General features: G+C 34.8%; 1 protein-coding gene across 4 annotated transcripts in view; it reads left to right on the forward strand.

The window, feature by feature from the left end:
• Nucleotides 1-26,073, forward strand: part of MRTFB (myocardin related transcription factor B) — a 236,227-nt gene that overhangs the window by 52,566 nt on the left and 157,588 nt on the right. For 2 of the 4 annotated variants that reach the window (XM_054589599.1, XM_054589598.1), the window contains one exon: nt 15,956-16,172. In XM_054589599.1, the coding sequence (XP_054445574.1) occupies nt 16,019-16,172 (154 nt within the window). In that variant the 5' untranslated portion in view covers nt 15,956-16,018. The remainder of the gene's footprint in view (nt 1-15,955; nt 16,173-26,073) is intronic. The other 2 variants (XM_054589600.1, XM_054589597.1) reach the window with 1 other exon arrangement.

Raw genomic sequence — 26,073 nt, forward strand, 5'->3', positions numbered from 1 at the left:
AGAGTGATGTCAGAGTTTACTGCCTATGGTTACTTCTAGGAGTAATGTGGTTTCAAGTCTTACATTTTAGTCTTAATCCATTTTGAGGTTAGTCTTGTGTATGGTATGAGAAAAGTGGTCTCATTTTAGCTTTTTTGTATATATCTGTTGAGTTTTCCCATCATCATTTATTGAAGAGATTATCTTTACCCCATTGTATATTCTTACAATGTTCTTTTGCCATATAGTACAATGGAATATACTCCATTGTATAGTTCCTTTGTCATAGATTAATTGACCATATAGGGGTGGGTTTAGTTCTGGGTTTTCTATTCTGTTCCATTGATATATGTGTCTGTTTTTACGTGAGTATCATGCTGTTTTGATTACTGTAGCCTTGTAGTATAGTTTGATGTCAGGTAGCATGGTCCCTCCAACTTTGATCTTGTTTCATAGGGTTTCTTTGGCTAGTTAGGGTCTTTTGTGGTTCCATATAAATTTTAGGATTATTCTAGTTCATTTATTTGTATCTTCAATAACTTTCTTCAGTTTTGAGTTCAGGTCTTTTACATCCTTGGTTAAATTTATTCCTAGATATTTTATCAGTTTTGATGTAATTGTAAATGTGATTGTTTTCTTAATTTCTCTTTCTACTAATTTGTTATTGGTGTATAAAAATGTAGCTGATTTCCAAATACCAATTTTGTATACTGCTACTTTAATGAATTCATTTATTAGTTCTAATAGTTTTTAGTTTTTGGTGGAATCTTTAGGATTCTTTCTATGTAGTATCATGTCATCTGCAAACTAGGAAAGTTTTACTTCTTCTTTCTCAGTTCAGATGCATTTTATTTATTTTCCTTGTCTAATTGCTGTGTCTAAGACTTCCAATACTATGCTGAATAAAAGTGATGAAAGTGACATCGTCTTTTTCTTGATCTTAAAGAAAAAATTTTAAGCTTTTCACCTTTGAATATAATGTTAGCTGTGGGTTTATCATATATGCCCTTTATTATGTTGAAGTGTGTTTCCTCTAGTCCTACTTTGCTGAGAGTTTTTATTATTAATGGATCCTAGACCTTGTCAAATGCTTTTTCTGAATGTATTGACATGATCATATGCTATTTATTCTTCATTTTTTTTTATGTGGTGTATCATATTAATTGACTTGGCAGATGTTGAGCCAACCGTACATCACAGGAATAAATCCTACTTGATCATGGTGGGTGATCTTTGTAAAGTATTGCTGAGTGCAGTTTGCTAATTTTTTTTTTGAGGATTTTTGTCTGGTTTTGATACCATGGTAATGTTACCATCATAAAATAAGTTTGGGAGTTTTCCTCCTATTCATTTTTCTGGAATAGTTTGAGAAGGCTAAGTATTAATCCCTCTTTGAATGTTTTGTAAAATTCACCTATGAAGCCACCTGGTCTGTGACTTCTTTTTATTGTGAGTTTTTTGATTACTGTGGGTTAATAAGCAGGTCCCGCTTGTTTATTACTTGTTGTTTTTTTTTTTTATTCATTCAGCCAGAAGAACCCTAGATCTTTTGATTAGAGCATTTAGTCCACTTACATTTAAAGTAATTATTGATAGGTATGTAGTTATTGCCATTTTATTGCTGTCTGATTCTTTTTGTGTTCTTCTCTGTTCCTTTCTTATTGTCTTGCTCTTTTTTATATGTTGATAACTTTATGTAGTGTTGTGTTTGGAGTCTTTGCTCTTTGTATCTTGTATATTTCTTATAGTTTTTTGTCTTGAGGTTACCATGTGCCTCATGTGTACTAAGCTATGTTTATAGCAGTCTATTTTAAATTGATAGTGACTTAAATAGAATACATTCTAAAGTCATTACAGTTTTTACTCCTTTCATATTTATGTTTTTTCATTACTATTTACTTCTTTTGTGTATGTGTGTTTGTGTCTATCCCTTAATATATTGTAATTACACATGATCTCACCACTTTTGTCTTTTAACCTTTATACTAGTTTTACAGTTAGTCGAACAATTGCTTTCATTAAGTGTTTGCCTTTGTCAGTGAGAATTTATTTTTTCCTATATTTTCTCATTCATATTTCTGATCTTTTCTTTTTAAAGAAGTCCCTGTAACATTTGTTGTAATACTGGTTTAGTGGTGATGAACTCCTTAAGCTTTTTCTTGTCTGGAAACTCTTTATCTCTCCAATTCTAAATGATCCACTTGCCAGGTAGAATACTCTTGATTATAGGTTCTTACTTTTCATCACTTTGAGTATTTTGAACCTATCCTTTCTGGACTGCAAAGTTTCTGTTGAGGAATCAGCTGACAGTTTTATGGGGGCTCTCTTGTATATAAGTAACTGCTTTTCTCTTGCTACTTATAAGAGTCTCTCTTTGTTTTTAATCTTTGAAATTTTAATTGTGATGTTACTTTGGGTTCATCTTGTTTGGGACTTTCTGTACTTCCTTAATTTGTATGTTTATTTCCTTCATCAGATTAGGGACATTTTTAGCTATTATATTTTTAAATAGGTTTTCAGTCCCTTGTTCTTTCTCTTCTCCTAATGTTACCCCTCTGATGCTAATGTTGGTATGCTTGATGTTGTCCCAGAGGTTCCTTAAACTATGCTCATTTTTCAACCCATTTTTGTTGTTTCATTTGAGTGTTTTTTGCCACCTTCCAGCTTGATTTGATCCTCTGCTTTATCTAATCTGCTCTTGATCCTAATATATTCTTCATTTCCATTAATTTTATTCTTCATTTCTGACTGGTTCTTTCTTATGGTTTCTATCTCTTCACTGAGGTTCTCATTGAGTTCATCTGTTCACCCCCTAGATTCTTCGAGCATCATTATAACCAGTGTTTTGAAATTTGTATCTGGTATATTGCTGGTCTCCATTTTGTTTAGTTGTTTTTCTTGAGTTTTATCCTATTCTTTCATTTGGGCCATGTTTCTTTGTCTCCTCGTTTTGGCAGCCTCCCAATATTTGTTTCTCTGTATTAGGTATATCTGCTGTATCTCCCAATCTTGGCCGAGGTGCCTTATGTTAAGTATCCTGTGAGGCCCAGTGGTACAGTCTCTCTGTTCACCTGAGCTGGGTGCTCCAGTGGTGTCCCTTGTTTGGGTAGTGAGTGACTCCTGTTTTAGTTGAGCCGTGATTGCTGTTCGTATGTCACTGGGTGGGGTTGACTCTCAGGCTGATCAACTGTGAGGGCTGGGTATGACAGACAGGTTTATTTGGGGGTGGGGCACATGACTGACCCCCCACATAGCAGGACCCGAGGCCATCTTTAAGATGTGTCATTTGTTGAGCTGGTTGAGTGGTGATCTCGTAGTGTGAAGATGTCCTACCTTCTGGATAGGGCTCCACTGCAGGCCAAGGTTAGCCACCATTTGTGCTTGACTTGGGAGCACCTAGTAGAAGCTATAAAGTGATTTGCAGTTGGTTCCTGCTTGTGCTAGGATTGGAAGCATGAGGGAGAGGCTACGCCACGACCTGAGTCTGACTGCCACTAGTTCCAGGCTTGGGATCCTTTGGTGCACACATCACTATGTGAACTTAGGCTAGTCACCACTTGTGCCAGCTTCTGGTCCCATAGTTGAAACTATGTTCAAGGCCAAGAACAGCCACCCCTTGGGATCACTTGGTTGGAGTTACAATGCAAGTTGAGACTGGTTGCTGCTTGGTGCTGGGCTTAGGGCTACTTAGCAAGAGGTACAGGGCACACTGAAGCCAGCCGCTACTTGTTTGGTGTCTGTGGACCTTGGAGAGATTTTAGGGAAGTCCGTGAGTGAGCTGAGACAGTTTGCTTGTGAGGGGAACTGCTGGAAAAGTCTTGTGTTGGCTAGGTAAGTTGGGTGGGAACAGGGTCTTAGGGAATTACCAGGGCAGGGTAAACAGTGTTAGCTAGATAATGAAAGAACAGATCTGGTGTCTGTTTCTTCCTCCTGACTGAGTAGCCGCAGCAATCAAAGGAACAGTGGTGCTTGCCTGCTCTTCAGTGGAGAGAGCTGCCCTGACTCCTCCCCCTCTAGCCCTCTTCCTGGAGCTAATAAATTCTGTTCCTCTTCATATGTCCTTCAAGCTGCTTTCCTTATATTGGAACCCAAAGTGAGTTGAGTCTTTGAGCAAGTGAGTTTGTTTGTGAGCCCCTCAAAAGCAATGTCTCAGTTTCCATCAGGCCTCTGTCTCACCTGGATACAATCCCCACTGGTTTTCACTACCAAATATTATGGGGACTCCCCTTCCTGGGACTGATACCCTGGGCTACTGAGCCCAGTGTGGGCCTGGGACCCTTGCTTCTCAGGGAGGACCTTTTCAGCCTAGATGTCCCTCAGGACTCTTTATTGCCACACCATGGGTGCGGCACCTGCCTGTTCTTCATATCTGCCCCTCCTACCAGTCTTAATGTGCCTTATTTATACCTTTAGTTATAGGACTTCCGTTCAGCTTGTCTTCAGGTAGTTCTCAATGATCATTGTTTTATAATTTAGTTGTAATTTTGATGTAGTTGTGAGAGGTGGCAAACTCAGTTTACCTACTCCATCATCTTGACCAGAGGTGTCACCTGCTTTCTTGTATATTTGTGTAGTTTCATTTTAGCAAAAAATGAATATGTTTATATTTTTTCTTTCTTACTCTCATTTACTGTTTCACTTAGCAGCAATCAGCTATCTTTCCATATAAGTATTACCTGGAGAGCTTCTTCATTCTTCCTTATAACTGAGTAGTAGTATATTGTTTGTATGGATGCACTGCATTTTTTTTTAATTTCATTCATATTGAAACATGTTTAGGTTTTTTCCAGTTTTTGGCAGTGATGAATAAAGTTGCTGAAAACATACACCCAGACTACCTTTTTTAAAAAGCAGACTTATTTAAGATAACATTTACATACCACAGGATTTACTCATTTAAAATTGTAAAATTCACTGATTTTTAGTTAATTTACAAGAGTTAGGCAACCATAACTACAGTAATTTTACAACATTTTCATCATTTCAGAAAGAAATCCTGTACCTATTTACAAGTTATCCCTATTCCACACTCAACCTCAGAAAACTGTTAATCTTTTTTTTCTACCTGTATAGATTTGCTTTTTTTCGGGGTGAGAGTAGGGAATTTCATATAAGTGGAATCATACAACAAGTGGTCGTTGGCATCTTGGTTCTTTTCACTTAGCATGTTTTTAGTTTTGTCCATGTTGTATCAGAATTTCCTTTTGTTGCTGATAATATTTTACTGGGTTATATTCACTTTGTTAACCCATTCACTACTTGATAGACATTTAAGTTGTTTATAGTTTGTGGCTATTATGAATAATGCTGCTTTGAACATTTGTTTACAAGACTTTGTATGGACATATGTTTTTATTTCTCTTGGACAGAAACCTAGGAGTGGAATTTCTGGATCGCATGGTAAAATTATGTTTCACGCGTTAAGAAAAAAGCAAGCTGTTTTCTGAAGTATTTCTTCACATCCTTACCAGTACTTTTTATTGTCTTTTTTATTATAGCCATTCTGGTGAGTATAAAGTGGTATCTCATTGTGGTTTTAATTGCATTGCCCCAGTAACTAATAATATTGAACATCACACATACACAGAAAGAAATATTCCAATTCAATAAAAACACTAGTGATCCAATTTTTTAAATGGGCATTTTTCCAAAGAAGAAATATAAATGACCAATAAGCACATAAAAAGATGGTCAGCATCTTTAGTCATTAGGGAAATGCAAATCAAAACCACGGTGAGATACTACTTCATAGCAACTAGGATAACTGTTTTTGGTTGTTTTTTTTTTTTTAAGGAGAATTTGGAGAAATTGGAACCCTTATACTTTGCTGGTAAGAATGTAAAATGATGAGCCACTGTGGACAACAATTGGGCAGTTCCTCAGACAGTGAAGCAGAGTTACTGTGTGACCCAGTTATTTCACTTCTATGAGAATACTTAAGAGAATTGAAAACATGTTACACAAAAACTTGTACATGAATGTTCATAGCAAATTATTTATAGTAGCCAAAAAACAGAAACAATCCAAAGTCCTTTAACTGAAAAATAGATAAACAAAATGTAAATTCATATAATGGAATGTTATTCAGCGATAAAAATTAAAGGAATACTGACACCTGGTACAACATGAATGAACCTTGAAATCATGTTAGGTGAAAGGAGCTACACACAAAAGGCCACATATTGTATGATTCTATTGATACAAAATGTCTAGAATAGGAAATGCATAGAGTAGTGCTTGCCAGGAACTGAGGGGAGAGAGAATAGGAAAAGACTACTAATGTATATGGGATTTCTTTTAGATGTGAAATGAATGTTCTGAAATTAGACAGTGATGGTTATACATCCTGTCAAAATACTACAAACTATGTCACTGTGCATTTGAAAATTGTGAATTTTATGGCATGCGAATTATATCTCAACAAAAACTCTTATTTACAACTGTTACAAAATTAATAAAATTTTCACAGTTGATTGAAATTGCTGTTTTAGCCCTGGCTGGTGTGGCTAAGTGGATTGAATGTTGGCCTGCAAAGCAAAGGGTCGCTAGTTGAATTCCCAGTCAGAGCACTTGGCTGGATTGCGGGCCAGGTCCCAAATGGAGGGCATGCGGGAGACAACCACACATTGCTGTTTCTCTCCTCTGTTTCTCCTTCCCTTCCCCTCTGTCTAAAAATAAATAAATAAAATCTTTTAAAAGGTTGCTGTTTTACGATATATAGCAGTGTGTTTAATACAGACAAGTATTTTAAAGGACTGTGATACAATGAGAATAGAGTATTTCATATTTAATGGTATTAGAAACTTATTTATAGTTGTACTGTCTACTAGACTACTGTTATAAAACTCCGAACGTGAACTTTGTATTATTTTATTAAGAGATTCAAGAAATCTTAAAGAGACATAAATTTCTTAATTGAGATGTTGTCATAAACATAAAGCTTTAAAATGCTTTGTCAGAGAACCTCTCTTATTTATCCTCTACTTTTCCAGTTTGTTGGATTACCAACCCTCTCCAGTCTCTGTCTTAGGACGTACTGAATGGTCATGGCTAGGAAATGACACTGAAGTCTGGTGATGCATCTGTTCTCATTAACTAAGTTGTATGCTAACCAGAAGTCAGCTGTGTTTATTCCTGAATAGGTTCATGCCAGTAGTTTTAGTAATCATAATTATATGATTATATAGTTGGATTAAATATTATGTAAACTGATGAAATATGAGTGCAAAAAAAGTTATTTGGAAACACAAAGGCATATTAGTACTATTGAATTGAGTGTGGGCAAGAAACTAAATAATTGGATTAAAAATTAGAAAAATGTTGACACATTCTTTGCTCAAAAACTTTAACATTTTTGTTCTACTTTAAAGAAATGGAAACTAGAAATTATAGACAGGCATAGTTTTTATGCCGGAGAGCTGACACATCTAGAAAGAGAAAGTCTTGAACCTATATTGGAAGACTGGCAAACAAATGCAGTCTAATTTAAATGAAAATGTTTTAAGAATTGTATGTATTGTTTTTAATGACTCCTCTTTTAACTGAGATTTTCAGTTTACCAATGAATTACCTGGCATGGTTGCCTCAGATAAGAGGGTTTCCCCTCTGGTTAGTTAGAAACCAAAGAACTGGATTACAAGTTATGGAACTGATGATCCCAGCTTTGCTACTTAACCAGTCACGGTAATTTAGATAAGTAAGTTAATTTCTTTCATGTATTTTGCAATACTTTTGAATTTGGCAAAATATCTTTGTTTAAATTCTAGTGATTCCTAATATCAAGAAGAGTAAAGTGCTAGAAAACAGAGATTTCTCTCTTTTTAGTATCCTTTCTCCTTTCTCTTTCCCTCTACCCTTCTTTTTTCCATCCTCCTTCCTTCCCTGCCTTACAGTACTGGGAAATAGGAGTACAATATAGTTTTTATCTGTTAAATAAAACATTTGTTAATATATTTACAAATATTTGCTTCTTAGCACTTAAATGCTAATTTGTGGTTTAACAAAATTAGAGTTTGTTTTTAACCCAATAGTTGCTAAATATAGAAATCGGCTTAAAATTAATCCTCCAATCAGTTACTATTCTTTGAGAATCCTTCATTTTCGATAAAACGAAAAGGGCTTGGGTTTTGCTAATTTTTCTCGGAGAATGAATAAAATTTTCCAGTTCTTTATCTTTTTATATAGTAATTTAAAAGTCACATGTATTTAAAATTTTGCTGATTCAAATTTTTATTTATATATGGATCACAATGAATATTTCAGAAACACTGTTTACTTAAGTATTAGTTGTAGCACTTAAGAATGCATGGTTTTTGACAGTGTTAAGGATGAAATTTGCTCCATGTTATGTTCACTGGAAACAGATCTACAGTTAACAAGTTAAATAATATATCATCCTGTTGTCATTTTTAGAATTATAACAGCACTTCAAGCATAGGACAGTTATATAGCTTTTTCTGTACAGTATGTTACCAGAATTTGTTATATTTATGGTACATTTTTGCTGTGTAGTTAATAGCGATATATAAAAATCCACCTGCTACAAATAAAAACCCTGCTTAGAAATCGTTTATTTGTAACACTTTAACTTGGTGTCAAAACCATATCCTTTTATATTCAGTATATCTACAGCTGTAGATTTCATTTTCTTCTTTTTTTTTTCCAGTTTGTATCTTTTTTTTATTTTTTTTATTTTTTAATTAATTTATTTACTTTTTAAATACACTTGTCTCTGCCTTCCCCCCCCTCTTTCCCTTGCCCCCTCCCACCTTCCCTCCCTCAGCTCTTCCCCTTTGGTTTTGTCCATGAGTCCTTGCTATATGTTCCTTGACTTTCCCCTTCCCTTCCCTTTCCCTGCCCCCCCCTTCCCTCTTGTCTCTGTTGATTTCTTTTCCTTTCAGTGTTGCTGGTCATATTTGCCTTGCTTCTTTGCATTGTTGGTTAGGTTCCGCTTATAGGTGAGATCATATGGTATTTGTCTTTCGCCCCCTGGCTTATTTCGCTTAGCATGATGCTCTCCAGTTCCATCCATGCTGTCGCAAAGTTTAGTACTTCTTTTTTCTTTCTGCTGCGTAGTATTCCATTGTGTATATGTACCATAATTTTTTGATCCAATCATCTACTGATGGGCATTTAGGTTGCTTCCAACACTTGGCTATTGTAAATTGTGCTGCTATGAACATTGGGGTGCATAGGTTCTTTTGTATTGGCGTTTTGGTGTTCTCAGGGTATAGTCCCAGCAGGGGAATCGCTGGATCAAAAGGCAGTTCCATTTTCAGCTTTCTGAGGAAATTCCACACTGCTTTCCATATTGGCTGCACCAGTCTGCATTCCCACCAACAGTGGACTAGAGTTCCCTTTTCTCCACAGCCTCGCCAGCACCTGTTGTTTGTGGATCTGTTTATGATGGCCATTCTGACCGGTGTGAGGTGGTACCTCATGGTGGTTTTGATCTGCATTTCTCTAATGGCTAGTGATGCAGAGCATCCTTTCAAATGCCTTTGGAGTTTAACTTCAATTACACTCTGTTTGCTAAAATGGAACAGTAAGTAGAGAGGATTTCCTTCATCAGCCACAAAGCAAGCATGTTCTACTAACTCCTGTTAAGCACTAATGTTATGTTAAAATTGCCTAATCGACAAGGTCTTTACCTCCAGGAGATATGGGGTGGGTATGATTGAGTTGTCATTGGAATCCCAGTGCTTAATGCTCCACCAGGGGTGTTCAGCCCAAGGCGCATGGGCCACATGCCTCCCAGGATGGCTATGAATGTAGCCCAACACAAAATCATAAATTTACTTAAAACCTTTTTTTGCTCATCAGTTTTTGTTAGTGTTTATGCAGCTAATGTGTGGCCCAAGACAACTCTTCCTCTTCCAGTGTGGCTGAGACGCCAAAAGCTTGCACACCCCTACAAGGCCTTCAATATGGATGTTAAAGAATTATACCAACAGATCTTTTTACAACTTCATCTCCGTCTTCCTCATTACTCCCTCATCCTCCAAATATTTCCATTTCTCTCAATTATTTGCTCCAACTTATTTGTATTTTGGCACATAAATGTTGTGTTATTGTGAAAGAATATGGGCTCTAAAGTTGGGAATCCTGGCTCTTATGCTAGTCTCTCAAATTTGTTTAATTTCTCTAAACCTTAGTTTTCTCACCTGTAAAATGAGAATAATACCTACTACAGTGTGGTCATTAGGACAAAATTAAGGAGTGCATAAAGGAGGCTTACTGCCACACTCCGTAGAAATGCAGTAAATATTCTTCCCTGTTCTTCTTTGCATTTGTCATTTCCATTTTTTAAATTAGGACACAGGGTCCGTGAGAAGTTAAGTGATTTGCCAAAAATTAAATCTCTGTCTCTCCAGCCACACCCTTTTTTAGAGCTCCCTCCAAGAGGCCTTAGATTCTCAGTTACTTTCATCTTCCCTACTACTCATTCCAGCTTTCCAACTGCCCAAATCTAAAAACCTCATCCACTCTCAGTTCTTTATTTCTCTTTACCTTTCAAACAAGCCAGTCGTCAAGTCTTGAAACTTTGCCTCTTAAATATTAATTTGAATTTATTCACTTTTTTGCACTTCTGCCATCTTAACTTAGTCCCTCAGCTTTATAGCATGTGATTTTATCATTTACCTCCCTCTGCCAGAATTACCATTCTAAAATACCAATTTGATCATATTACTGTTTTGAGAGTCCACATCCCTTCACAATTGTGCTTTAATTTAAGAAGATAACTGCACCAGCCTTGTCTTCTGACCCTCTGTGCCATGCCCTTTCTGCACTGGCCTCTGCACTCAGTGATAACTGCTCATGCCACTATACTTGGTTGAGAAAAACTTCTGTGCCTGTAAACTCCTATTCAACACTGACTACACTAGAATTACTCTATCCAACACCAATTGTATCAAAATCTCTGCAGGTACTCCCTCTTTGCCCCCACCCATCAGAGATTTTTTTTCCCTGTCAAATGGTTATCATATTGTGGCAAAGGTTGAGGAGCACTTATACTTAGACCTTGGTTCTAGGATACCTTTCATCCAAAATATTCTGTTATTCAGTTAACTTATACAGTCTTTTGAAATATAAGAATATTCAAGTACTCAAACCAGGAATTAAATTAGAAAAAAATAGGGGAACAACAACACTTTGCATGATAAGAATTGAGGGAAAGTTGTATGTAGTAAAATAATATTTATATATTGTAGAAACATGTAATTTTAGAACTCTCATTTTTCTGGTTCCATCCTATTTGTTAAAACTCAATATTGGACAGATCGGTTCAATTGTTTCTCTTTACAGTTCTTCTTTTCCCCAGTTATAAAACTGGGAGGTGAATGTTATTTGTACAAAAATGTAAACAGATTTGAACCTGAATTCTTGATACCCTTAAAAAATTTCATTTAGAATGACAATACAGAAAGAGCAATATATTATTATTTTTTAATCCTCACCCAAGAATATGTTCATTGATGAGACAGAGGGAAGCATAAATGTGAGAGAGAAACGTCAGTTGGTTGTCTCCCATTAGCACCCTGACCGGGGATCAGTCCCGCAAACTTGGTTTGTGCCATGACTGGGAATCAAGCTCACAACCTTTTGGTGCACAAGATGATGCTTCAATCAATTGAGCCACCTGGCCAGGGCAGCAATATATTATTAAGAAAATATTTTTATATGCACAGTTGACAAAAGTTTGTTCTTATATTAAATTTTGAATTCTAACATTAGATATTTAACAAATTGTCAGCAGGAGCTCTTAAGGAAGAACAGGTTAACATAAAACAACACAGGGTTTTCGTCAGTAATTTACCAAATCCAATGACACTAAATTCAGTTTCTCCAAAGTGCATTTGATATGATATTTTCAACTTGTTTGATCATAGAACTTATTGTAAATACTCTTCTAATGTGGGGAATTATTTTGTGTGTGTAGAAAACTCTGTCTTTGAACTTCTTAATCCAAGTTTTATCTTGTTTGAATTTAGAAATTTGTTTTTACTGGCTATTAGGCAGGTATTTTTCTGTCTGTAATTCGGGGAACTTTAAAGGCCAGAGACAACAGTTTTGTTGTTGCTAAGAAAAAATTTCTTTTGTATGTTTGGATCTTCTACCTGCCTGCATTTAACTGATTGTTTAGTAAGCTTCTGTAGTTTGAAATTGACATTCTTTGATTTCCTTTACTATTTGGCATTTTTAATATAACAGTGATTATAAATCACTTTATATACTAATCTGTCATGTAAATTAGTCTTTATGAGCAATAAAGTACAGTGGAAAGAGATTTGCTTTGGGGCTCTCTTAACCTGTTAATAGCCTAGCATCTTTTTAAATGTAAGATCATTATTGGTGTTATCTTGACTCCATTCAGGAAGAAAAAATATGATTGAATCAATAAACAAATGAAGTGTGACACCTATTGCCTTTTTTCTATATTATATATTATGTCTGTAAGCACAGTATCTGACCATGAAGTGGTTTGTTTTAGGCGAGCTGAAGCCATAGCCAAGGTTGATTTTACTATTGTTGTGCTGTGCCTTGATTTGGTGCTGGATAAATTTTTGATTAGTTTCATTTTGGAATGAAGTTATGTTATTGGGATATGTAAGATATTACATTGATAATTCATTATTTTGTCAGTTATACACAAATTAATATTTTATCGCAGTTTTTCTAGTTAAGGCTAACTGATTGCTTTACTTTAATAACCAAATTATGACCCAATAAAAAATTGTGTTCTAATGTCATTTTTTAAAATATCTCAAATAGAGACTACTGAACAGAGTGTTTCTTTATGTTCGATGTTGAATTTCAATTTCAGAAGAAAAAGCAGTTAAGTAGATACTAGGTGACAGTTTGCAAATTTGGTAGTAGAGTATCAGAATAGACTAACACTTATTCTTTTCCTTTTGCTACATTTTGTAAAGATATTTTTTAGCTTATAATTTTCTTAATTTGAAGAGATGTGTGGGAGTTTTAAGGTGAGCATAATGTCAAGGAATAATAGGTTGGGAAAAATTATTCAGTATGAAGAACAGATACTATTGCAGGGAAATATTTTTAAATTTTGTGTCTAAGAAGGGCCTAGTTAAAGTACAGATATAAATGACCCATGGACATGGACAGCAGTGTGGGGATTGACTGTGGGAGCGGGGGTGGGAGGGGCAGGGGAGAGCAACGGAGGAATATTGGGACAACTGTAATAGAACAACAATAAGAGAGAAAAAAATAAGCTTCATTGGAGCCAAAAAGTAAAAGAAAGGATCTTCAAAATTATTAGCACTGATGTCAGAGTTGGTACATCTTGCCATTATAAGGTATTACGGTACTTGTAGCTTAGAATTAATTTACTGTGAACATACTTTATTTTAAATGAATAATTTGAAAAGAAAATTCTTAGTTATGAAAATATTCAAGAAGTCATATTGTAATATTCCCTAGCAAAATAAGTCATTTCGCATGCATAATCAGTTACCTAACACATACTTTTGAGATTCTAACTTCCTGGTCTTTTAGTTTGCATGATCTGTCTTTTTCTATCCATTCACTCCCATCCTGTTTATATCTTCATATTTAAAGTATGTCATTCATTGGAATATATTGTTAGACTTTTAAAAATGCATTCTGTCAATCTCTGTCTTTTAGTAATAGTGATAAAGTTGGATTTAGGTCTACTATTTTACTATGTTTGTTGTTCTTCCTGTTTCTTTTTTGTTTCTCTAGTCTTTCTTTTTAGGTTTATTTTTTTTAGAATTTCTTTTAATTTCTCTATTGGTTTTTTAGCTACGAATATTTGTATTTTTTAATGGTTGCTTTAATGGTAGAAATCACAGTATACAATCTTAACTTCTCAGGCTACTTCAAGTTAAAATTGTATGACTTTTTAATAAAATGTGCAGAAATTTAAGAATGTTTTTATACCATCACCCCTCCACCATCCTTTGTTTTAACTGCTGTATATACTGTATCTATATACATTATAAACCCCATAATAGTGTAATAATTTTTACTTTGAATTATAATACTAAAGAGATGCAGAAGAAAAATTAGTCTTTAGTATTTATCTGCATGTTTACTGTTTCTGATGCTTTTCATTGCTAAGAGCTAAGTTTCTGTATGGTAACACTTGCCCTTTAGCCTGAAGAAATTCTTTTAGCATTCCTTGTACTATGTGTCTGCTGGTGACAATTTTTGTCTTCACTATTAAAGTGTATTTTTGTTGGATATAGAATTCTGGATATACAGTTATAAGAGACTCTGTATTCAGTAAGGTTCACCTCTCAAGACTATTGTTTTATTTTAATAGGCAGTTAACTTTGCTGAACTCACTTTTGGAAACTCTGTCTTTCCTACAGTGAACAGCAGCTGACATTTCAGTTCTATTCTTTTTGCCTTAGTTGGGCTGTTGGGAGTCTGTCCTGCGTGTACATAATTTAGGGGTCAGCCAGAGGCTTGGGCAGAGTTTATTTACAGAATTTAGGGGCTCCTTCTTTGTGGCTCTCTCCTTTTCTGGAAACTAAATATAGAGTCAAGAAATTGATTCATGTATACATGATCAGTTGACTTGCAACAAAGGTGCAAAGACAATTTAGTGAAGAAAAAGATTACCTTTTCAACAAATGGTGCTGAGACAATATCTATATGCCAAAAAAGAAAAAAATGAAAACAAAACCTTTGATTGAGATCTCACAGCATGTATAAAAATTAAACCAAAGTAGATCAGAGACTTAAATGTAAAACAAAACTATAAAATATCTAAAACATAAGAGATAAACTTTATGATCTTGGGTTAATCAGTTTTCTTAGCTATAACACAAAAAACATCCATAAAAATAAAATATTGATAAATTGGACAAATTAAAAACATCTGCTCTTTACAAAACACTAGTAAGAGCATAGAAAGATAAGCCATTGACTTGGAGAAAATATTTGCAAATTACATATCTGATAAAGGATTTTTGTCCAGAATATATAAAGAACTCTTTAAACAATGCTAAAAAAAACCCCACCTAATTATAAAAATGAAAATATTTGATCAGATACTTAACCAAAGATATACAGATAGCAAATAAGCACATTAAAAGATACTCAACATTATTACGGAAATGCAGATTAAAACCACAATGAAATACCACTACACTCCCATTAAAATAAAATAAAGAAGATTGACCATAACCAAGTGTTGGTTATAAAGTGGAACTCTCATTCACTGCTGGTAAGAATGCAAAATGGCACAACCACTTTGGATAACAATTTGTTAGTTTCATTAAAATTTGAACATAAAGCTGCCAAATGATCCAGCTATTTCATTTCTAGGGATTTACCCAAGGGAAGCGAAAGCGTATATCCATATAAATACTTGTAGAAGAATGTTTATAGCATCTTTAGTTTTAATAGGCAAAGACTGTAAACAACTCAACTGTCCACCAATAGATGAATAGGTAAAACAAACTGTGATATGAAATGCTACTAAGTAGGCACGAGATCTATTAAAAATTTTGCCACTGTGTAATATGGACCACCATCCTTCTTTCAATAATGGTTTTCTTGCTCCCCACCACTCAGCCCCTAAGCTGTTTCTTTGGCATTCCGATACTGATTCTTCTGTCAGTCAAGTTAATTTGTAGCAATTAAGATAGATTTTCAGGCCAGACTACATTTTTATTTTCATCAGCATTTGTTTTGTCCATTTTAGGATGCATTAAAATCTTTCAATAATGACAGCAATAGCTATAACTTTTCATTATACTCTACAAAAATTGTGCAAAATACTTTGAGCTTTTATTTATATAGTTTTTAGATGGGAAATATATTATTCCTGTGTGTTGTACAAGGAACCTGAGGTCCCGAGAGGGCAATTGACACACAACAATGAACCTAAACTAGAACCAAAGGATCCCATTTTAATACTTTTGTGCAAATTGAGAAAAATAAATGTACCACATACTTATACATTCTTTATTTTTAACAGTCTCTTCAACAGACCACGTTTAAGAGTTGTCTCGTACTTCCTCTTGCCAGTGGCTGGAACACAATGGATCACACAGGGGCCCTAGACACCGAGGATGAATTGGGACCTTTAGCCCATCTTGCTCCAAGTCCTCAAAGTGAAGCCGTTGCTCATGAATTCCAGGAACTTTCCTTGCAGTCCAGTCAGTACTTGCCCCCGCTGAATGAAAGGAAGAATGGTGAGTTCTTCAGCATGTGCAGTGGGGATTTACATTTGAAGATTTACCTCTTTGTGAGCCTAATTTATTTCTCTTTGGTAGTAATTTTTTTTTTTTTTTTGCCAGTTGCATCTGGTAGTCTGTGACAGAGGAGAGAGCCTCATAGAGGTACCAGCTGGTTTTGAGTAACAGGCAGAATTTCACTTTCCATCCCTTTCTTCCATTATTTCCCCAGTGTTTTTGGTAGCAATATTATCTTTGAAAATAAGCTTTCAATTCAATCATTTTAACACAAGCAGATTTCATGGTAGAATGGGTGTTGGAAAGTAGCTTCCTGTGCTCATTCTAGGGAAAATAGATTGTAGATTTAAATAGATTCTCCTCCTATGTTCCCCATCCTCAATGTGTTGCACCTTAATTTCAGAACTGGCAAAATTTGTGCTATCTTAATGATCATTAAAAGCAAGAGTGTTTTATCTATTTTTTATATTAATGGGTATTCGAAATGGCCATATTTTCCATCTTTGGCTGACTCATCCTTGTATACAAAATGAATATTTCCTATTTATTTGTTATCTGTTGAGGAAATTTTCGTTGATCACAGAGGCATCCCAGAGTTTCCAAAAAACACATACTGTCAATTTTTAATGTAAATGAATAGAGATAATATATACTTATTCTTAATACTTAAAACATAAAAACTAAGAAATATAAAATATTAAAATTTACACAAGTATGCATATTAAAAGTGCACAATTAAGAATTTCAACTGCATTTGCTGTGCTTTCCGCAGTTCTTATGGGTCTTATATTCACAAATATATATTCTTTTTTAATTTTACTTTTAAAAGCCAGAGAAATAAAAATATTTTCCTATAGAACACTTCCATATGTACTATATTATTTATTTTTCTGGGTTTTGTTTCCCAATTCCTTTCATTACTGGCCTTATTCAAGAAAATGGATAAAAGATAAATGCTACTATTCTTAGTTCTTTAGAACATATCTTTGGAGTATAACTGTTCTGCCTTCATATAAGATATCTGATACTTGTATCTGATAATTGTTGTTAGGCACAGCGCTTGTGCAGTTCAATTGATATACAGCAATATTTTGGCTAAGGTGCTATCAAAGCCTTCATGAGGCTGTGGTTGACAGGTGATGGCTTTAGAACCTTCCGTCAATTAGGGGCCTAGCTTTATTTTAGTGGCTGAGAGAGAATAACCACACTTTATGAAACATGACTAAATTGTGAGCAGATTTACACAGTACATTTGGATCAGTATGATAATGTTCAAATTATTATCCGCCATAAAAATATTGAGCAGATATAAAATTGCCCTAATATACAATTGCTCAAGAAAATGGTCATACAAGGGGCAACCCAAAAAAACCCAGAATTATCATCTGGAGGGCAAGCCCCTTGTAATACAGACTTCCGTTGCTAGGTGAGTGTTCTAGTAGCCCATCTGTATCAGTGTATGCCAGCTGGTGTTGTGAGAGGCTACGTTCAGCTCCAATGAATTTTTTTTCCCGAATTCTTTCACCATGTTTGCCCATTTCATGATGGGTGATTTACGAGTGTACCTGCCCACACTGCACAGCAGTTTTTGACCTAGGAAAGCATGACCGCTGTGTCTGCCACCGTTCACCCGATCTTGCCCCGAGCAACTTTTTTTTTTTGTTTGCCTAATAAAAAACGCCCTCAGAGGGAAATGTTTTGACGATGTGGAGAGGTGAAACAAAAAACGGCAGAAGCACTAAAAGGCATCAAAATTGATGAGTTCAAAAACTGTTTTGAGCAGTGGATAAAACGTCTCACTAGGTGTATTGCTTCAAATGGAGAGTACTTTGAAGGTGACTCAAGTTTAAACATGTGAGAATAAATATACAATTTTATATAAATAAATTCTGGGGTTGGGGGGGGTCACCCTCCTCATATGTAGTAGAGGAGAGAAGTGAAGTGTGTAAATAAGTTTCTGCTCTGTGGAGATTTCCTCGATCCAGCTTACCACATTCTCTTGCAAGAATGTTCTCTTGAATATGTATGCCTGAATATAAGGTAAGCTCAGATACAAGGTAGCCTTCCCTTACAGACTTTTAGGAAGGTAGAAGTGGTAAAAATTTTAATTTATTAATTTAGTTACATGTATATAATTTAAGTCACATTTTATCAAGCAACACAATAACATAGAATTGCTTTATCCACACTCATATTTCATAAAATCATCTTGTTCAGACTTTGTCCATGAATCTTTGTAGTGTTTTTGTCATCAGTAGAACCTCTTTGCATCATGCACCTAGCATGAAAACTCAAGATGCATCTTCATTTCTGTCTCTTTTGTTTGGGTTACAGCAGTTTTTGAACACATGTATGATCTAACACTGAAGATTTTATGTATAAACCACAAGTACCATTCACAAAACAGTGGGGCTGGGGTTGTTTGTTTTTGTATGTATCTAGTTGTATGTTCATAATCTCTATAACATAATTACTCATGTTTGATCTCTGGTTGGTTATAACATTTTATGAGGCTGTAGTTTCTGAATTTTATCCTTTTTTGAACAGTAATATTGTACATTCACACAGTTTAAAAATTAAAGGGTACAAATGGGTACACAGGGAAAAGTATGTCACCATCTCAGTCTTGTCCCTTAACTACCCAGTTACTTCTCCAGAATTAGCAACTGTTAACTACTTGTGTCCTTCCTGAGAGAATAGCATTTGATGACTTTTTAAAAAGCAATTTTGAAAGTATTGGTAACAACATCCAGCACTTTGAATTTTAAGGTCGTTACCTGAGAATAATAAATGTGTTGGTTTTTTCCTCCACTTTTGTTTTCTGATTTTATTAAGATATATCTGTAAACGCCCTAAAATGAGCTTTGAATGAAGTAAATTTTTAAAAATACTTACATTAAATTTATTGGGGTGACACTGGTTAATAAAATTATATAGGTTTCAGTGTACAGTTCCATAATACATGATATGTATATTGCATTGTGTGTTTACCACAAGAAGTAAGATCTCCTTCAGTCATCATATATTTGACCCCTTTACCTTTTATTACTTCTCCGTCAGCCACCTTTCTGTCTGGTAACTGCCATACTGTTGTCTGTGTCTGTGAGTTTTTGTTCATTTATCTGTCTTGTTCATTTGTTGCTCAGTTTTATATCCCACATATGAGTGAAATCATGTCATTCTTGACTTTTTCTGTCTGGCTTATTTCACGTAGCATGGTATTCTCAAGATTGAGCTATGTTGTTGCAAATGGCAGTATTTCATCTTTTCTATGGCTGAGAAGTATCCCATTGTATATGTGTGCCACATCATTATCCAGTCATCTATAGAAGAACACTTTATTGTTTCCATGTGTTGGCTACTGTGAATAGTGCTACAGTGAACATAAGGGTACATATATCTTTACAGATAGGTGTTTTCCAGGTTTTTTTAGTAGACACCCATAAGAGAGTTTGTTAGACCATTTGGTAACTCTATTCGTAATTTTTTGAGGAACCTCCATATTATTTTCCATAGCTAATGTGTTTTCCTCAAATACTTTTTTGTTTAATATTAACTAAATGAAAGAGCTTCTCATAATTTGAAATATTGTATAGGGACTCTAATAAGAGAGAATCTCCTTTTTTCTAACAAGTGACTCAGGAAGTTAAAAACTTTACCTTATATTTAGGCATACACTAATTTAGGTTTATGATATATTAGCCTAATTTGCATATACATTACAAAGCATAAATGAAATCCTTGTATAGTTATGAGAAATCTAGGTTTCTTGATACAGTTATGTATAAGAGTACAGTAGAACCACATCAAATAATATATAGATGGAAGAACCATAACTTTCTGACCTTAATCATTTTTTCAAGCTTATTCTTCATTTCTTAGGTCTTCTTAATGCCATGTTTAAATCATATCATATACAAAATGTAGGTAGTAGCCTCAAAATTAATTCATACAAAGTATAATTTAGCTCTTTGGAAATGATCAGATTTAGATATTTTCTTAAATATTGTGTTTTTTGTTGTTTCTAAGTATTTGAATTTCACTTGTTAGAATTCTCTTCTTTTAGGGGTGAATGAAGACATTTCAATTTGGGTTTAGCATGTAGAAGGATTATGTCACCAAATAGTTTATAAATAAACTTTATAAGGAACATGAAGTTGACATATATGTAATGATTCCAGGATCTCCCTTTATTTTTTTTTAAAGATTATATTTATTTATCTTTAGAGAGAGAGGGGAAGGAAAGGAGAAAGAGAGGGAAATAAACATTGATATGAGAGAGAAATATTGACTGCTTGCCTCTCATGCATGCCCCAGCTGGGGATTGAACCCACAACCCAGGCATATTCCCTGACCAGGAATCGAACCGGTGACCCTTTGCTTCACAGAACGACACTCAATCAACTGAGCCACACTAATCAGGGCAAATCTCCTCTTACTTTATATTTATGTTGGCAATAGTGGAGTGGCAAAATATTTACCCTCCTGGAGTTAACACAAAAGATGTTTAGTAAAGATGAGCTAGCGTTTTCCTTTACCCATGAATGTGACCAAAATCTATAGTAAGTGGTACTTCAAAAGTCAGTCAGTCATTTAGGCAATTAACTCTTCTCAACAAGTGATCCTTTATAAAAGAAAGTGGGTATACAGAAACACATAAATAATGTACCTTCACTAAGACAATGCATACACAGGGATATTGAGCTTTGTTTTGACATTTTATACACACAGTATACTTGTTTTCATGTTTCAATATTAACATTCCCTCAGATGGTGGGAATAAAAGAGGAATCAGTCAAGGGGACAGTTAACTCTTAGTGTTTAAATAGGAAAAACTCAGGTGCTATAAATTGGATATAGCTTCATGAAAGGAAGGAAAGGCAAAGGTGATGGAAACAATGTACTGTAAAGAGCTGTGGCCCCTTTGCCCACACCTAGATGAGACCATGAAGAAGCAGCTTTTCATTCATGAGGCCATTTGCAAGACTAATCTATGCTAGTTGGTCAATTTAAGCTTTTAAGTTATTGCCAGCAGTATCTTGTAGTAGGTGGATAAGTTGAGATAGATTCCCCTTTTCTAAAACTGTTTGGTATTTCAGTACTTCTTGGTATGTCTCTGAAGATGAGACTCAATCAAATTAACATGGACACAGCTATACCACAGGCCAGCTGTAAGTAGTAGTGTCAAGTATGTGGAAAGGAAGCATTTGCCACCTTCCTCTTCCTACATTAACCGACCTTTTGAAACTGTATTTACTATTAAATAATCATCATGTTTTAGGCCTCAGTGAAGAGGAGAAACTTATCTGTTATTCTTAAACTTTGGTATTACTAGTTAATACAGTTAGGTTTTTGTATAGTCCCATCTTGAAATTGTTTTTCTTAAGATTTCCATCCATGAAGTTTATTATACTAAACAATTTTAAACCATCTCTTGTTCTATTCCAAAGTTATCACTTACTAGAGAGAAAATAATTTATTCAAAAGTCTGTTGCACACAAGGGAACACAAGGCGGTTCTTTGTATTGGATGCAATACTGGTGTTAATATAATACATTTGCAGTCAGATGAATTTTGCCTTGCCATGGAACCCAGCAAAACAAAACAAAACAAAACAAAACAAAACAAAACAAAAACCTACCTGTCTTGTTCCATGGAAAATAAATGGCACATGTTCACAGTGGATCTTCTCTTTGTGTTTTACTTTGAAAACGTTTCTCCACTACTCATTAACCTGTTAGGATTACTGGCAGTCCAGGTGTTTGGAAGTGTACGAAAGTGATGAGTGTTTGTCTTGAGCACAGCCCTGTTCCTTAGAGTGTACAGGAGCTGATATAGAGATTGGTAAGGGAAAGAGAGGATATAACTATTTTTCTCTGGAGCAAACACCCAGGCATAGAATTTTCATAGTGTCATTAATGGGAGAGAAATAATTAGAGGATAAATAGCCAAGGCAGGGAACTATGGATGTTTGCTTTCCCTTTTTACAACTGGAGGTAGTAGAAATGAATAATTTTCTGTAAAATTGTCTTGTGATTGGCTTTACTATTAACATATTTAGGAGCTTGAATATTTAATTCTTAAAGATATTAATAAATAGTCTGATACATTTAGATAATTTATTTTCCTGTTTTCAGGAGTTACTTAAGAATACTTAGACTTAGTAGAGAAATATATACTCCTTAAATATAATTTTTTTAGTTTTGAATGTTTTTTGAAAATTAGGCTTTAGGACATATACCAACCACAACTATAAAGTTTAAAAGCCCACTGTGAACCTCCTGACAACTGCAAATGAAATTCTTGATTAGTTGTGGCAGCTCTTATTACTGTTTTTGTGGCAATCTCTTGAACCCTTTCCTAATGAAAAAGAAGCCATGTAAGTAGCTTAAAGGTGAGGTGCTATCTTTCACAATGGGCTTTATAAAGTCTCCTATTAAATAGCATGTTTTGTTTCACAATATATAAGCACTTGTAACCCTGTCCACCTTCTCTTTTGTATTCTGGGCTTCTTACTTAGAGAGTTTTGCTGTTACTGAGGATTTAGTTTGCTTCAGTGCATTGCTGAACACACCCAAGCAGTATGTCTGTGTGTTGAGGGAGGGAGGGAGGTGAGTGTTAATTTACAGTCTGCCATTTGTAGCTGGCATGTTCAGAACACTAAGAGAGGAGTCCTTTGGTTATTGCTGAGGTGATAGATGAAGCTTGTGGTTTCAAAAGTGCATCAGCAAGAGCATAGGCCCCAGTTAGGTAACATCCTGAAGCCTCATTTTGAGTTATTGAGTCAGTCTTTGAATTGTATCCTCTTGGAAAAATTCCCTTGGAGCATCCGCAGTTGACAATATTTATATTAAAAGTAAGATATAGAACATAGTTATTGGCAGTTCATCTAGCATGAGACCACCTATCTTAAAGGTATTAAAAAATATATAAAATTTTTACAAGGTTTTTCTGTAGTTACTAGTCATAGGGGTACATTATTTCTTATATAGATTATTTGAGATAATTTTCATAAAACTGGAGTCTACCATATGATTTATATTAGACATTGGACCACTGAGTAAGCTGAAACTAATTTATTATTCATTAAGCTAATTTATTATTATTTAACAGTCTCTTGGAAGCAATTTTAAAAGGTAATATATAAAGTATTGGGTTGGCAAAAAAGTCTGTCTAGTTTTTTCCATAAAATAAAAGACACATGTTCATTTTCACCAATAACTTCATTGATTTGGATATTTTGAGTATGTCAGCTATCTCCCATGTGGTATAATATTGAGTGTTCTCTGCTATCAACTTTAGCTGGTCTGTCCCAATGGTGAAGCATCATCCAGCAGGAAGTCTCCAACATGAAACTTTGCAAACCACTTTTGACATGTTTGATCAGCTAAAGCACCTTCTCCATATACTGCACAAATCCTTTTTGGTGTTTTTAGTTGCATTTTTACCTTTCTTGAAATAATAAAAGTATAATATGCCAAAAATGTTGCTTATTTTCTTCCATCTTCAATATTGAAATGGCTACACCAAAATTCACTAATTTTGATTAAGTTTTTTTAAGTGCACGCTGATAAGACAGCTATCACAATACATTCTAATGAAATTGTTTCAAATGAAGTTAAAGACGACTGAGTGCTACTAGAGCTATCTTACGGAAAAAAACAAACTTCTTGGCCAACCCAATATAAATAATTAGTTATTAAATATTACTTAACTATAACCCGCTAGCACCGTAGACCTTTTAGGGCTACTTGGAATTGAATAGTTAATTTATAGTTGAATTATTGAATCAGACCCTGTGCTGGGTCAAGAGACTTCATTAAAATTAAGTCAGTGCTCTTTTTACTTATGTCTGCCATCAAACTCAACCACAGTTATCTCTTCTAGCTAAAAAGGAAGCAAAAAGATCGATCCTGGGTACCTGCTTTCTACGATAGCTCTAAAAACGCATAATATATACAGAGAATGCAGTGGAGAAAAGTGATCCATAATTATTTTTCTTCCTTTGTTATTTCATTTTAAGACATCAATAATAAAGTAGTATTGTGACAGAAAGCAGCAAGACAAATGTGTTGGAATAACAAATGTATTGGAATTTTCTCTTGGGTTTGTAGTTACTAATGACCCAAACTAATTAATAAGTATCACACCCAATATTTTTCTAACTCCTTTAAATTAACCCATACTGTTGGCTACCCTCACCTGCTGCCCTCACTATTATTAACAGGAAGTGTAGTCTTTTGGGAGTCAGGACTCCAGTCTCCTCTGCTGACTCAGTCTGTGAGCATGGGTAAGTCTCAGACGCTCTATGTGTCATGGTATGCTTATTGTAATATCCATGTGGTAGCTTTCAGCCTCTGTGTCTTTCTTTGGCTGCCCTCCCTCATTACATCATGTGTTCTTATAGCTCATCATTTTTGCCTTGTGCTATTCATTGGGCAGCAGAAACAGAAAGAAAGTCTCAGTTAACTGATGGAATTCGCCATAGATAGGAATCAGTAATGTCACTGTTTAATACATTCCTCACAGATATGTTATTAAACATACATGCAGGCTTGCTCAATTAGTCAGACTCCCCCATATTGCAGAGGAAAGATAAATTGATAAATTTGTGTTATCCTCAAAAATAATGTATCTAATTTAGAATATGCAGTATCTTCTTATTTGCAGTTTTCAAGGGTTGGCAGGTATGTGTTAACATTTTTATAATAGCATTAGAGTCTCATTTAAAAGACAGTATTTTAGCGCTTTTTTTTAAGCCCATGTTATTCATTTTCTTTCCTGGTTATTTATAGTGTTACTTTCATTAAAAAAAAAGTTAATAGTTAGGTGTCTGTTTCACCAACTTAAACTTTTGACATATGACCTCTGTTTAATAAAGATATAACAAGAAAATCAAAAAATCTGATTTACAACTTGCCATTGGTTCTTATAGGCTAAGTTTAAAAACTAACAAACGTTAGAATTTGTCAGCATTCTGCAGATTTGAGATTTATAGCTACAAAATAGGAGACCCTGTTTGACAGAAGCCTTGATCCCTACATATCAGTTAAGAAGTATATCAGTTGGACTGCTTGATCAAACCACTTCATGTATTAATGTAAAAGAAAAGTTTGCCATATCAGAATATTCAGCTCCCCCAAAGTATTAAAAAAAATTCAAGAGCGGAAATGAGAATACTTTTTATTGTTAGAAAATATTTGTTGAATAATCATTGTCTCTTACCTTAAAATAGTTCTCAGATTTTAAGCCTCTTTTACAATATAGGCAATTCAAAATGTGCTAAATTCTCATTAAAGTGTTACACACGTAGATCTTTGAAAGCAATTCCTTCAACTATCTACAGAAAATTAACTTAGAGGTGATTTTTGCAGATAACTGAGAGGAAGAAAAACCCAGTTTTAAAGAAACAGAGCTGCAGAGTGAAGGCTAGAGCCTGCTCCACTGCACTAAAGGTGTGGTGTCAGGTCACACAAAGCCTGTCTCTCTCATCTGTAAATAGGAATCATGGTAAATGTACCTCATAGGTTATTGGAAGGATTAAATAAAGCATTTCTAGTAACTAGCACATTGTTAGTACGTGTCACAGTTACTCAGCATGGCATGTTTGATGTAAACATTCCGTGACAGAGGCAGCCTGCACTGTGGCGGAGTGCACCGATTCTGGAGCCGCCCTCTGTGAGTTTGAGTTCCCGCTACAGCACTACTAGTTAATGTGAATTCAGACAAATTAGGTATCTTCCCTTTGCCTCAATTCCTCACCTGCAAAATGAGGATCATACTAGTACCTGCTTCTTAAAGTTGCTACGAGGATTAAACTGAGTTCATGTAAGTCAAGTATTTAGAACAATGTGAGCATATAATTAGCACACTATTTTTTTTATTAGTGTGTATATTTTGA

This window comes from Pteronotus mesoamericanus, unplaced genomic scaffold (genome assembly GCF_021234165.1).
Source record: "Pteronotus mesoamericanus isolate MK-2021 breed Mesoamerican mustached bat unplaced genomic scaffold, CSHL_Meso_final scaffold_167, whole genome shotgun sequence".
In the NCBI taxonomy this organism is placed as follows: Eukaryota; Metazoa; Chordata; class Mammalia; order Chiroptera; family Mormoopidae; genus Pteronotus; species Pteronotus mesoamericanus.